This window comes from Ochotona curzoniae, unplaced genomic scaffold, assembly GCF_017591425.1.
Source record: "Ochotona curzoniae isolate NIBS_2020 unplaced genomic scaffold, NIBS_Ocur_1.0 contig_1071, whole genome shotgun sequence".
NCBI classification, from domain to species: domain Eukaryota; kingdom Metazoa; phylum Chordata; class Mammalia; order Lagomorpha; family Ochotonidae; genus Ochotona; species Ochotona curzoniae.
In genome coordinates this window covers 22,207,723-22,221,879 of record NW_024464939.1, presented here as the reverse complement: position 1 = coordinate 22,221,879, position 14,157 = coordinate 22,207,723, and the positions used below count along the sequence as shown (strand labels likewise).

Sequence of the window (14,157 nt, the reverse complement as noted above, 5' to 3'; positions counted from 1 at the left end):
TAAGAGAATTTCACAAGCATTATTTAATTAAAATTAAATAATATAAAGTTTCTTGATAATATATAGTTATTGAGCATATGCAAAATGTAGCTAATATATTAGGTCAAACCAATTTTTACTTTATAATGTTAATAATATAAAGGCAATTTAAGAATTCTTACAATTGCATCTATATTTTTGTCTGAAAAATTTATATGAGTTATTTTCTTCAGGTACTGTGAAAATGTTCCTTCTTTTCGCCCTTTGAAATTGTTGGTTTTGGCAATTAAATCTAAGGTCAGTCGAACCATAATTTCTCTATAAATCAAACTCTCCGCAGTAGCTCTGTTTTGATACCATGTCAAGGAGGCTTAGGTATTTTTTTTCCAACTTCCTAAAAAGTCAAAGAAAAAAAAGGAGCATTATGACATCATATTGAAACTTGATAAGTTATTTGATATACTTTTTCTTACATAAAATGATTTGTTAAGCTAGTTTGTAGAACTTTTAGGAATATTAAATTATTTTCTAATTTTATAGACAAACAATTTCTTTTTTTTTTAAGATTTATTTTATTTTTATTGGAAAGGCAGATATACAGAGAGGAGAGACAGAGAGGAAGATCTTCTGTCTGATGATTCACTCCCCAAGTGAGCGCAATGGCCGATGCTATGCCAATCCAAAGCCAGGAGCCTCTTCTGGGTCTCCCACGTGGGTGCAGGGTCCCAAAGCTTTGGGCCGTCCTCCACTGCTTTCCCAGGACACAGGCAGGGAGCTGGATGGAAAGCAGGGCTGCCGGGATTAGAACTGGCACCCATATGGGATCCCGGGCGTGCAAGGCGAGGACCTTAACCACTGCACCACGGCGCCGGGCCCAAGACAAACATTTTCATAAATAAATTTAAATCACCAGGACTGGCGTGGTAGCCTAGAGGCTAACATCCTCATCTTGCATTCACTGGAATCCCATATGCGTACTGGTTCTAATCCTGGGAGCCCCACCTCCCATGCAGCTCCCTGCTTGTTGCCTGGGAAAGCAGTAGAGGATGACCCCAAAGCCTTGGGATCCTGTACCCACATGGGAGACCTGGAAGAAACTCCTGGTTCCTGGCTTTGGGTCATCTCCAGCTCTGGCTGTTGTGCCCACTTAGGGAATGAACCAGCAGAGGGAAGATCTTTCTCTCTGTATCTCCTTCTCTCTGTATCTGACTTTCCAATAAATAAAAAAATAGTGAATCTTTAAAAAAAGAAGCATGATATTTTAAAAATATTATTTATATCCAGCAACATTGATAATTACACATGAATTTTAATAATTTATAAAACAACCAAATTATAGACAGCCATATTATATCTAAAGTACAACCTTTATATAAATGACAGTTTTTGTTTACAGATGACATGGTCCTATATAGACAGGAGCTAAAAGAGACTATTGGAACTCATGAAACACTTTGGTATAGTTGCGGGATATAAAACCACACACAAAACTAATAAATGTATACAAACAATGCCATGCCCGAGAAAGAACTTTTAAGGTTAGTCCTATTCACAATAGTTACAAAAATGTAAACACCTTGGAATAAATTTAACTAAGTATGTCTCAAAGTATGTGACAAAACGTTAAAGAAAGAGAAAACATAAAAACATGAAAGATTTGTCCACAATACCTAAAGTAATATTACAGATTCAGTCTGATTCCAATGAAGACACCAACATTCTACTCAAATCTAGAAAACTCAATGCTAAAATTGATATGGAAAAACTAGAAATTACCCCCAAAACGAAAACAATCTTTAACAACAAAAACCAATCTGGAGTTCTCACAATACCAGATCTGAAGACAGACTACAAGGCCTGATACTAGCACAAAAAATAGACATGTGGACCAATTGAACAAAATAGAAACTCGAGAAATCAGTTTATCAACTACAACCAACTAATCTTTGACAAATAAGCTAAGTCAATCCCTGGAGGAAGGACAGTCTCTTCAATAAATGGTGCTGCAAAATTGGATCTATGCATGTAGAAGTATGAAATAAGACTGTTTTATGCTTTATGCAAAAATAAACTCAAAATGGATCAAGGATCTAAATCTGTGACCTAAGATCATCAAATTATTAGATGAAAATAGCAAAGAAACTGCAAGACATTGGTATAAGAAAAACTTCTTAGAAAAGACTCCAGCAACATAGGCAATAAAAGCAAAAATAGGAAAGATTACATCAAACTAAGAAGATTCTGCATTGCAAAGGAAACATTCAACAAAGTGAAGATGCAACTGACACAATGGAAGAAGATATTTGCAAAATATATAACTGATAGAGCATTAACATTCTTAATATACAAAGAGTTCAAGAAATCCAACAACAATACAGCAAACAATCCAATTAAGAAACGGCAAAGGACATGATCTGACAATTTTCAAAAGTTGAAGTACAAATGGCTAACAGGTGAAAAAAATGCTCAGGTTCATCAACCATCAGGGAAATGCAAATGAAAAGCACAATGATATTTTTACCTCACTCTAGTTAGAATGGCTACTATCTAAGAACCAGAAAACAATACTACACTTGATCTTAGCCCAAATGCCAGGAAGTGATTGAATCATAAAACAATAAATTCTGGAGAGGATGCAGGGAAAAAATACTGTTGGTGGGAATGTAAACTAATACATCCATTATGGAAGACAGTATGGAGATTCCTTACATATATGGAAACGGTTTTATCATTTGACTCAGCCATCCTACTCCTGGACATTTACCCAAGCAAAATTAAATCAGCACATGAAAGAATTATCTGTATCCCCATGCTTATTGCAGTGCAATTTATAATAGCTAAGATATGGAATCAACCTAGATATCCATCAACAGATGACTGGATAAAGAAAATGGTATGTAAACACTTTGGCCTACTCATCAGCCATTAAAAACAAAGATGAAATCCTGTCTATTAATATCAATCTATCCTGTCAATAAAATGTAGGCAACTAGAAACTCATGCTTACTGAAATAAGCCAATTCCCCAAAGCAAAATGTTTGTGATATGTGGCAAATTATGATACATGGCAGTTAATATAGAACATAAAAAAGCATAGGGATGGAAGGGACATTTTGTGATATGGTTGTTGTTTTTAGCCATTGTTTAGACTCCCATGGAATTGTGGTCTTTCTAATTTATACTTCTTGAATATTATGGTTAATGGTGATTGAGCCTATTGGGAATGAATTTATGTCTGCAAAAATTCAAGGAAAAAATTAAGGAAGGATGGGTTTCAGAGAGGAGAGAAAAGGAGAGAGGGAAGTATGATTGTATGATTTTTTTTAGAACTGAACCTATGAAATACATGAAATTTGTCACTTTATACTTTTAAAAATAAAAAAGATAAATGCCTTATATTCCATTTTTTGCATTTTCTCTATTTTTAAAATCTATTTTGCCAGTTATAACTTGAACAGGCTTGTCTTGTTGCTTGGCTTCAAGGAACACTAATGGCAGGCTTGCTGCTCATTGCTGTTATGTGCTGTTTTGATTTCACTAGTTTCTGTTTTATCTTTTAATAACTACTTTACATATTTTTTCAGTTTTTTCTCCCAGTGTCTAAAACTAAAAAAAAAGTGAAGACATTATTAATATTGCAAGTCACATTAATATCCAGTTTTCTCTTCTACTACAGATGTGAGTCACATATTTAAGATTCAGATATTTTACATTTAGCTGGTTTCACCAGAGGTGGCATTTTTATTATAGATGTTTAATTTTCCTTTGTTAATCTCTTGTAGTTGGGACCCAGGATCGGTCTTTCTTTTTCTTTTCTTTTCTTTTCTTTTCTTTTCTTTTCTTTTCTTTTCTTTTCTTTTCTTTTCTTTTCTTTTCTTCTCTTCTCTTCTCTTCTCTTCTCTTTTCTTTTCTTTTCTTTCCTTCCTTCCTTCCTTCCCTTCCCCCCCCCCACCCCCCCGAATTACAGAAAGACAGAGGTCTTCCATCTGCTGAGGCTCATTCTCCCATATGCTTGCAACAGCTGGAATTGTGACTGGCGCCTGGAATGCATTGCAGGTCTTCCATGTGGGTTACAAATGGAGTCAAGAATCCCAGCTATCGCTTGCTATTTTCCAGGATGCATACCAGCAGGAAGCTGGAATTGAAAGTGGAGCTGGGACTTGGACCCAGGAACTTTGATATGAGATGTGGGCATTCCAAGTGGTGTCTTAACTGCTTTGTCAAATGTCTACTCCTTTTGCAATACCCATTTATCATTTATTTGAGCCAAATTTTATAACTTCAGAAAATTCGGCAGGGGGTATGTTTAACATTTTTATTTATTTCAGCTGGAAACTCAAGTCTAAGTCTCCTGTCTGGTTGCAAAAATGCAATGATCACAGCCATCACCGCTGCTTCCCAGGATCTGCAATGGCAGCAGTCTAGAGTCAGGAGACAGAAGCTGAAAGTAGATATGGCATGTGAGCATCTTGATGGTTAATGCCCATTCTCTCACATTTCTTTCTGTTCTTTCTACTTTCGTTTGTTTCTCTCTTTCTCTCTCTCTCTCTCTGGCTCTCTGTTACTCTCTCTTTCCCTCCCTTCCTTACACACTTTTCAAAGCTGTTATCCGCCTCATGGCTTCCCCTTTGTAGCTGAGAGAGATTTAGCTGAACAGGTGTCTAAACTGTAGCAGCCATGTCTCAAAGGAGGATTTGGCCGGACAAGGGGACACAGAAGCAACAAGTGACTTATTCTGTCCTCTCTGTTGCTGCACTCCTCCAGATTATTGATAGACAAAATACACACAGATTATACACATCTTTTATATTTGCTCTTCATCTCTAAGTCTTTTCTTCCTTTGTTCCCATAGCCCTGGGATGGTAACCTGTGTCATCACAGAAAGTTTTTGTCTGAGACTCTGCTTTCTAACTTGGCTAAAACAGACATTTTAGATTATCTGAATCCTCCTGCCTAACCTCTTTTTTTGGTTTTCAAGCTATACCTGAGGGAATTAAATTGACACAAGACCAATAGGCAAGAAGCATACAAATATATTTAATGCAAGTTTTACCTAGTATGGGAGTCTTCATTTTATAAAGAGTTGAACTCTTATGTGCTGAATTAGACAAAGAATGGTAAATTGTGAAAAGGTGACAAAGCAGAGAGGCGTGGGCCATTGTAGCTGAGTGGTCAAGAAGATAAGGATTAGTTTAAAGTTATTATTATTATTGTTGTTGTATAGAATTCCTTTTCCTCAACTGCCCATCCTTGACAGTATAAATGATACTTTTCTTCCCGAATAGGGAGAAAATCTTTTACATGTAGATTTCATATCAGGCTTTTAAAACCAGAGTGAAAGTCAGGGTGATCTTTTTGTGTTCTCGCTGTTTTTCAAGTGCCTTTAACTTAAAATAGTTTATCAGAGAGTCATATTTTGAGGTATATTTCCAAACTCATTCACTATAAATGTAGTATGGCTCTAGTGTACAAATTGGTGTTAGTGTTGAAAAAAATTATCTCGGATAAATAGAAAAGCAAAGAAGCAAACTAAATACGCAAATGAAGTACCTATTGAACGAAAGTAATGCCAATGCACATCATCAGCAAGTTATCGGTTAGCTTAGAGGGGCTTAAATATGGGAAAGAGTGAGGAATGAGTCAACATACAACCCCAAGTACGGCTGCTAATTCAAAAAATCTGTATTGTCGTAGTCTCCAATAGAGAAATTTCAACAAAGCATAAACATTCATCGTATTAAGATGCCAATTTAAATCTCATTGCTTCTGTATTTTTGAGAGAAGTTATAAGCTTACAAGAGTTTAAAACAAACCTAGTGTGGATCTGGATACATTTTTTAAAGTATTTTAAGAATTATGTTAACATTTGTGAGTTATCTTACTTTTGTTTTTAAAAGATTTCCATTGTTTTTAAAATTTGAGAAACCACTTGCAAAGCATTTCCCCACACCCCCCGCAGGGTTCTCTGTTTATCTCTGGATCCCAATGGCCACCCACAGCTTAGAGCTTGCTCTACAGGCCCTGAGAATCCTCGACTCCCCGGGGCTTCCACAGGCTACTCATGGTGGCCAAGATTTTCTTCAGTTTTTGTCTACAGTTCCAAGCACGTCCCAACCCAGATGCTCTTTTAAACTGCCAGCTCCAGCCCAGAGGCTTTTCTGAATCCTTCCAAACTTAGTTCCCGCTCCCTCACTCAGCCCTGCGGCCACGGCTGCACCCAAGCCGCTCTTCTCTTCCAGCTGATTCCAATCTTGCCTAATCCTACTCTGGGTTTTTGCCCCACCTTCCCAGAGGGCACCTCACCGCTCCAGCGACGCGTCGGCTCAGTAACTCGGGTTTGGGTAAGTGTTGCCAGAGTCAGTTTCCTCCAGTCCCGCGAGGCTGCTAGGCAACCAGACACTCTAGGCTTACAGATAATCTCGCGAGGATGCAGGAGCGCCTCTCCCTGGGTCCCTGGTGTGTCCCGCTGTTTGTGACGCAGCAGCCAGCTGGAGTGGAAGTCGGTTAACTGGAAGAAGTATCAGTTACCCCTGTGTTAGTGAACCAAATGGTACTCGGAGCAGTCTTTGTCAACCCCTTATTTCCCCCTGCCGGGTCATCCTGCCATTAGCTTTGACCATACAGCTCCTCCAAACTTACCTTTGTTCAGACCCCAACCAGGAAGAATTGTTTGAACGAAAGTATACCCAGAACTTGTTCCTTCCCTCCAGTAAAACTCGAACTACCTTAAGTAGTTCGATAATCTTAGATAATCTTAAATAATTCAGGTTAACTCATCATGGGTGACCTTACCCCCTTGCCACCTGCTCTCTAAATTTCAGGATTCATGCCCATTCTTTTTTCTTTTTAATTTATTTTTTAATTAGGGTAAAAAGGTTCAATGGCTACAGGAAAGTGGGCAAGACTATTATTTTTTCCATATTGTTTCCTTCATGTTTAAAGGGGGGCATTAAGGGAGAAGGCCCAACCAATTTCCCACCCTCCCCAGGTCCCGGATGTAGGGTATGCTCTGAGGTTCTTGCTCAAGTGGTTGATATTTCAACAGTTATGAATCGCTGCCAATCTGCCACTCCAAGCACTATGAGGTCCTTGAAGAATCCACTGATTGACATAGTCCATCATAGAGTCTCCGTTTGCTCTGTATTTCACTGCCAAGATATAACTGAGATGGTTGGTTGACCTGTTCTGTCTTCTCTCTTTTCTTGGTTAGGGTTCTGAGTCCTGCATTTTGATTTGAGAAATCTCCAACGAAACTTTGTCTGAGGTGTTCTCAAACCAGATTATGCCCATTCTTAAAAACAAAAATCTTCCCTCCTCTGCCTTTTTCATATTTTTCCTTATGAGATTCAAAGATTCAGGTGGGAGATTAGTGCGTTGTTTGTGATGTCCTGTTCGACCCTCAAAACAACTGGGATGCATTTGGTTCTTTAGCATAGCACTTATATCACATTGTAACATCAGCTATTGCCAGCAAACTGGTAACTTCTTACAGGGAAAGGATTTTATTTTATTATGCTATTTATTTTATTTTATTTTTATTTGGAAGGCAGAGTTATAGGGAGAAGAGAGACAGATCTTCCATCTGCTGGTTCACTGTCGAAATACACACAAGGGTGAGAGCTGAGCTGATTTGAAGCCAGGAGCCAGGAGCATCCTCTGGGTATCCCATGTGGGTTTAGGGCCCCACAGCCTTGAGCCATCCTCAGGAGTGTCAGCAGGGTACTGGATTAGAAATGGAGCAGCAGGACATGAACCAATGCCCGTAAGGGATGCTGGATGGAGATGCAGGCAGTGACTTGATTCATTACACCACAGTGCTAGCCCCTGAAAGATTTTATTTAAAAGAGAGACAGAAAGAAAAGGAGGGAGAGAAAAAAGATAGATTTATTTGTTTTTTTAAAGATTTTTAAATTTTTATTGGAAAGGCAGATATACAGAGAAGAGAGACAAAATCTTTCTTGTTCGCCGGTTCACCCCTCCTGTGGCCTCAATGGTCAGAGCAAGCCGTTCCAAAACCAGGAGCCAGGAGCTTCTTCTGGATCTCCCACGTGGGAGGACTGGTGCCCATAATGGGATCCCAGTATGTACAAGGCAAGAACTTTAGATACTAGGCTACCATCCTGGGCACTGAGAGACTTTTGTACTTGTAAATTAATTAATTAACTAGTTAATTAATTAAATTTTGTTTAAAGACAAACTTACAGAGAAGAACAGAGAGAAAGATCTTCCATCTGCTGGTTGAATCCCCAAATAGCTACAACAGCCAGAGCTCAGCCAGTCTGAAGCCTGGAGCCAATAGCTTCATTGGGATCTCCCCTGTGGGTGGGTGGATCCAAGGCTTTTGGCCAAAATCTGCTGCTTTCCCAGGCCATAAACAGGGAGCTAGATCAGAAGCAGAGCAGCAGGGAAACCCATATGAGGTGCCAACTGAGACATTGTACTGGCCCAAGACTTCATCTTCTTTATTAAAAAAAAATTCCCCAGATGTAGGCATCTAATTAAGTTGCCTTGTACCTATGCAAGTGTTACACTTCTAGGAGAAAAGCAGCCAATAGCTGGCGGGCATTCTGGACCTAATTAGTTCCAAATTTGTGTTAATTATACCAGTACGCCAGCATAGTTGCCAATTTTTTTTTAAGTTATGTGGAAAAAGCAGGGAACACCAGGCCTGTACACACCACCCTGCCCCCTGCCTGTGAGTGTTGGAGAAGGAGGTGCACCATGTGACATTGGACTACAGTACCCATCAGAATGTGAAAGAACCTATCTGGGAGCAGATTCTGCAGGAGACTTGTGGGCTCACCTCTGTAGGACTGAAAGTTTGCATGGAAAATGTAGGGTGATGATGGACCAAGTTAGTCTGGAGTGTAGAACTCACATGAAAGGAACCCATTTGATGCTCTTGGGAACTAGGGCTGGGAGGATGTCAGGCAGTGTCAGGTTGTAGTACCTGTTGACACATGCAAAGGCTAGATCTGAGAGCCGACCATACTAAGCATGGGTGTTGTACCCACTGGCACACATGTCCAAGACTGGGAGCAGGCTTGGTAGGGGAACTTTAAGAACTCCAAAGTTTTCACTAGGAGAACAAGAGCCTGGGCTGGGGGGTGGGCTAGGCCAGGCAGGGCTACAATACTCATCAATTGTGTGAGCCATGTCTGGGGCCATGCCTGGTTTGGCCTGGCCATAGTACCTGTTAGCATGTATAATGCCAGGACAGGGTGTGGGTCATGCCTGGCCGGGCTAGGCTACAACACACTTACCAGTGAGAGCTGAGACTGAGAGTGGGCCATGCCAGGCTGGGTTTAAGCACCTGCCAGGATGTGCAAGACCCAGGTCTGGGAACAGGTCCAGTAGGGTAGCTTTGGGTACTCCCCTGATAGGCTGCAGCTCCCACTACTGAATGGGAGAGCAGAGACTGGCAGCAGGTCAGGATGGGCAAGGCTCTAGCACTCATCAGCATGCATGTGAGCAGACCAGATTGGGCTAGGCTACAACACTTGCTGGCACCTGAAACCAAGCTAAGCTGCAACACTTGCTGGATCACATGAGAGCTGAGTCTAGAGGTGGGCCAGGCTGGCCTAAGCTGTAGCATCCATTGGTGGGAACTGGAATAGGTGTAGGCCTGTTGGGCTAGTCTGAAGTACCCATGGGTGAGTGCCAGGACTGGGGGCCAGCCATGTCAGTCTGGGTACCATCACTCACAAGCACTTGTAAAATCCATTGCTAGGGACATGTCTGGTAAGAAAACTTGGGGAACTCCACTCCTAGGCATTGGTGTAGCTGTGACCCCATTGCCTGGGGGACACGCCAGAATTCCATCCTTCCCTTTTAGGTTACAGCCTGAGGTCAGAGTGAGGTAATGGGCTTGAAGCAAACTCCGCCCTCCTCTAGTCACCCCAGCAACCATCACCTGCTCTAGCTGGCACACATGAGTCAAATCTGAGGTCCACCCTACGCAAGGTTTCTTGGGGGACTTGCCAGTTAGATTGCTGAACTCAGACCCTAGCCACAGAGAAAATCACAAATGTGTTGTTTGACTTTGGAGTACATCTATCAAGAATGGGCCTCCTCAGTGGCTGATGCCTGTTCAGTGAATAGCATGCCCAGGTGCACATGGAGTACATGATAGCCAACTCATCTAGGCCAGCAGGAGGTGTTGACTGCCTCTTCAGAGGATGGAGGGCAGAACAGGTTGACAATTGTCCTGGCCAAGCTTTACAGCATGTTCTTGGGTCTGTGGATGCACTAAGGTGGTCTTGATCAGCCATCAGATCCTCAAGGATATTCTCAAGCCTGGAGCAATGAATCTGATAACATCTCAGAACTGGAAAGACCACTTGTGTAGCATTTTTGGAGCATTCTACCCCACATTGGGTTTTCCAGAGCATCATCAAATGACTATCCCAAATTCACAGCAAAGAGCAATCTCCTCCCTCTCTTCCACTGTGGGCACAGCAGAGATTTAAAGAAAAAAATTACACATTTGTCCCACACACCTTTCTCCGTAGCTGACATTCTCCGCTCTAAATCAGAGGCCTTCATGGGTCTGCACCCTTCTCAACTATGTAGACAATATTAAAAAGAAAATTAAAAATTAAAAAGATTTATTCTTTTTTTTTTTTTTTTGGAAAGGCAGGTTTATAGGGATGAGGGAGAAAGATCTTCCATTCTTTGGTTCACTTCTCAAATGGCTACAATGGCCAAAGCTGGGAGCCAGGAGCCTCTTTTATGTCTCCCACATGGCTGCAAGGTCCCAAGGACTTGGCCCATTGTTAGCTGCTTTTCCAGGCCACAGGCAGAGAGCTGGATTGCCAATGGAGTGCCTGGAACACAAACTGGCAACCGTATGTGATGCTGGCGCTTGCAGCTAGAAGTACCCTTTGAGCCACTGTGTCCTGATAAAGGTTTCTATTTCTTGATTCACTCTTCAAATGGCTGTAGCAGCCTGAGCTAGGCTAGGCTGAAGTCATGGGGCAGGATCTGCATTTGGATTTCTATATATGAGTAACAAGGGTCTAAGAACTTGGATCACCTTCCTGTACTTTCCCAGTGAGCATATTAGCAGGGAGCTTGATCAGGAGCAGTGCAAGCAGTAACTGAAACAGCCACTTATATGTCAGTATGACAGGCATTAGCTTAACCCACTCCATCACAATGCCATCCAATATGGTTTTCTTTTTAAACATGTATTTATTTTTATTATTATTTCCTATGGGGGAGAGGTAGAGAGAGAGATGATCCATTTGCAGGGTCATTCCACAAATGCCCACAATAGTTTGGGAAGGGCTAAGCTGAAGCTAAGAGCCAGTAGTGCCATCCAGGTCTCCCAAGTACTTGAGCCCAAGTACTTGGATCATCATCTACTGCCTTCTAGACACTTTATCAGGATGCTGGATCAGAAGTAGAGTGGCTATGATTGGAATTGGCACTCTGATGTGGGATGCAGGCATTCCACAAAGCAGCTTAGCTTGCTGTTCCACAATGTTTGGTCAATAAATCAGGTTTTTAAAATGTATGTTAAAATTGTTTTCTGAAATCTCATTTTGGATTCTGCTCTTCCTGTAATTGAAAGTCTTGTGACTGTTGGCAGTTAAAATGGCTCGACTACTAATTAATTCTTGAGTTCAGTAAGTTTAAGAGAAGGTATTTTTTTTTAAGATGTGAAATATAATTCCTGTCTAGTGGCACACAGTGTTAAATAATCATCTGTGCATTTTCCAGAATGGCAGAAGTTTGGCAGACTACAAGAAATACTTGTCTTTTGTACCACATTTGTGAGTTCAGCATAAAATATTCTTTGATTTACACTTTCACAGATGTTGGGAAATTTTGAGGGGAAAAATGACAAATCTTGAGAATCATTTAAAAAGTACTTTTGGGAGAAGAGTTTTAAAAGCCTCTGCCAGAGTTTCTCAGTAACTTTAGAAAGAAATAAGCTTTATTTTCCTATATTGTCTGTCCTTCTCATTCAGTATATACTCCCTGCCTATCATTCTAGAACACTTACAACATGAACTGGATGAAGCAGTAAGCCATCTCTTTAATGATTAATTACTTTTCATTGAGAAAATAAGAAATTAAAAGCCCAAGACATTTATATCATCACATAAGTTCAAACAGAATAATTAGGATTTATTTAGTTTAATGCCTCCTAATCTTGTAATTTGATAAATATTCTTGACATGGTGGATGTCAATGGCTTCAGCGATGATTCCTGGTATCTAAATCCTTGTGTGATTTCTCTTTCAGAGTGGGCTAGTTGTAGCTGAAAGGATAAGGAAAAATTGATGGCATGTCATTTTTGTGGTTAGGTTTCAAAAGATAGGGTCCATCTTGCAAACAAATTCTTTTTGTACCTTTGCTAATATTCTTTTAAAGCAGGCTGTCATTTAGAGTTCCCATCTGGCAAGGATTTGAGTGTGGCTCCTAGTCAACAGCTAGTGAGATGCTTAGTTGAATTAGAAGTTAAATGCCCACAATCATTGGACATTTGAACTGGGAAGCTGATTATTTCCCAGTTGAATTTTCAAATGAGAGCCCTTGTCAACGCCTTGACTTTATCTTGTGAGAGACTCTGTAGCAAAGGACACAGATATATTTTTTTCTTTAAAGACAAATTTACAAAAAGATGGAGATACAGAGAGAAAGATCTTTTTCCTGCTGGCTCCAAGTGTTTGCAACAGCTGGAGCTGAGCCAATCTGAAGTCAGAAGATTCTGGTTCTCCTGCAAGGATGCGGGGTCTCAAGGTTTTGGGTATCAAGGTTTCTACTGCCCTTCCAGGCCACAAGCACAGACTGGATGGGAAATGGGTTCCTGGGGTGGCCATGCATGGATTTAGCATCAGAGCCTTAGAGCTGAACCCAGGACACAGATTCTTGACTCAGAAAATCTATGACAGAATAAATGTATTGTTTTAATCCACTATATTCTAAGATAATTTGTTATGCAGTTATAAATAACTCACAGGGGAGCAATAGAAAATTCCTTTAAGGAGAGAAGGGTTATTCAAAACTTGGGACATGATTCCCATTTTCATAAGACATGCTGAATGAAAGCTCTGAAGAGTCCCTACAGGCAGTGGTAGCTTAGCTGGAATGGAAGACCAGTTACCTAGTAACTATATATGGAAGCAGTGAGCTGCAGAATCAACACTAGTAAAGCCTTTTGGTTATGGATAAGGCAGTTTCCATCCAAGACTGTTGCTTCTCATTTTTGCAACATGTAGATCATTTAATTGGGAGCTTCTGAAGATATTAAGAGGCTTCCAGTACCATAGAGAACACATTGTGGGCTCCAATAATAATGTTTTTGAACAATGAACAATGTTTTTTAAGAAACAAATCTTAGCATTTTTGTGTTGTGTTTATATGCTATATTATTTAAGTATAAATGATTTATTGGTATTATTGCAAAAACAATTCTGAATTCCAGATCTATGTACAGAAATAATTGCTAAATGCTTATTCCACTTGGATATGAATGTGCCAAAGTGAAAATAAAATCTCTCAAAAACTTGAACTCATTTCTGCCCAATGCCAAGCTATAGATTTCCTCTAATTTCTGTCTTCCCCTCAACCTGCCTCCTGTACGAAGTAGAGGCCCATAGTTAACCAACCATGTTTCATTTAGTCACCAAATCAAGCCCACTTTAGCTCAGAAATTACTTTAAGTCTATCTTCATTGCCACTGTTAACTACCTATGAGAGAATGGAAAAGAATTTTTCTGAAATTGTCAATTAGAGTCTAATAATTTATTTAATTAAAAAATTGAAGCTCTTTTTAATTTATATTAGCGTGAGAGAGTTCACCCCATCTGCTGATTCACTTCCCAAAGGCCTGCAACTGATGGGTTTGGTCAGGGTAAAACAAGCTGAGAAATCAGTGTGGCTGCCCCAAGTGGGTGGCAGAGACCCAAGTGCTTGAGTCATCACTTACTGTCTCAGTTACTTCCTAATTCCCAGGTTGGGAGATGGAACTTGAACCTGGACACTCTGATATGGGATAGGAGCATCCCAACATGCATCTCAAATCACAAAGTCAAAATTTGTCCTCACTTTAGCATGTTATTTTGAGCATTGCAAAAAAGGGAGTTATTTTTGAAAAAGTTTAGGTTAGGTTTCAGGTCTAGTTCCTTGATTTTTATGAATTTTCTTTGAAAAATTATCTTTTGTGCC

At 40.2% G+C, this 14,157-nt stretch overlaps 1 protein-coding gene across 2 annotated transcripts in view; it reads right to left on the bottom strand.

The window, feature by feature from the left end:
* Positions 1-6,444, bottom strand: part of PPP1R42 (protein phosphatase 1 regulatory subunit 42) — a 48,412-nt gene extending 41,968 nt beyond the window's left edge. For both annotated transcript variants that reach the window (XM_040995751.1, XM_040995759.1), the window contains exons 1-2: positions 6,283-6,444; positions 162-373 (exon numbers count right to left, since the gene is read on the bottom strand). In XM_040995751.1, coding sequence (XP_040851685.1) covers positions 162-290 — 129 coding nt within the window. In that variant the 5' untranslated portion in view covers positions 291-373; positions 6,283-6,444. The remainder of the gene's footprint in view (positions 1-161; positions 374-6,282) is intronic.
* Positions 6,445-14,157: the final 7,713 nt, after the last annotated feature.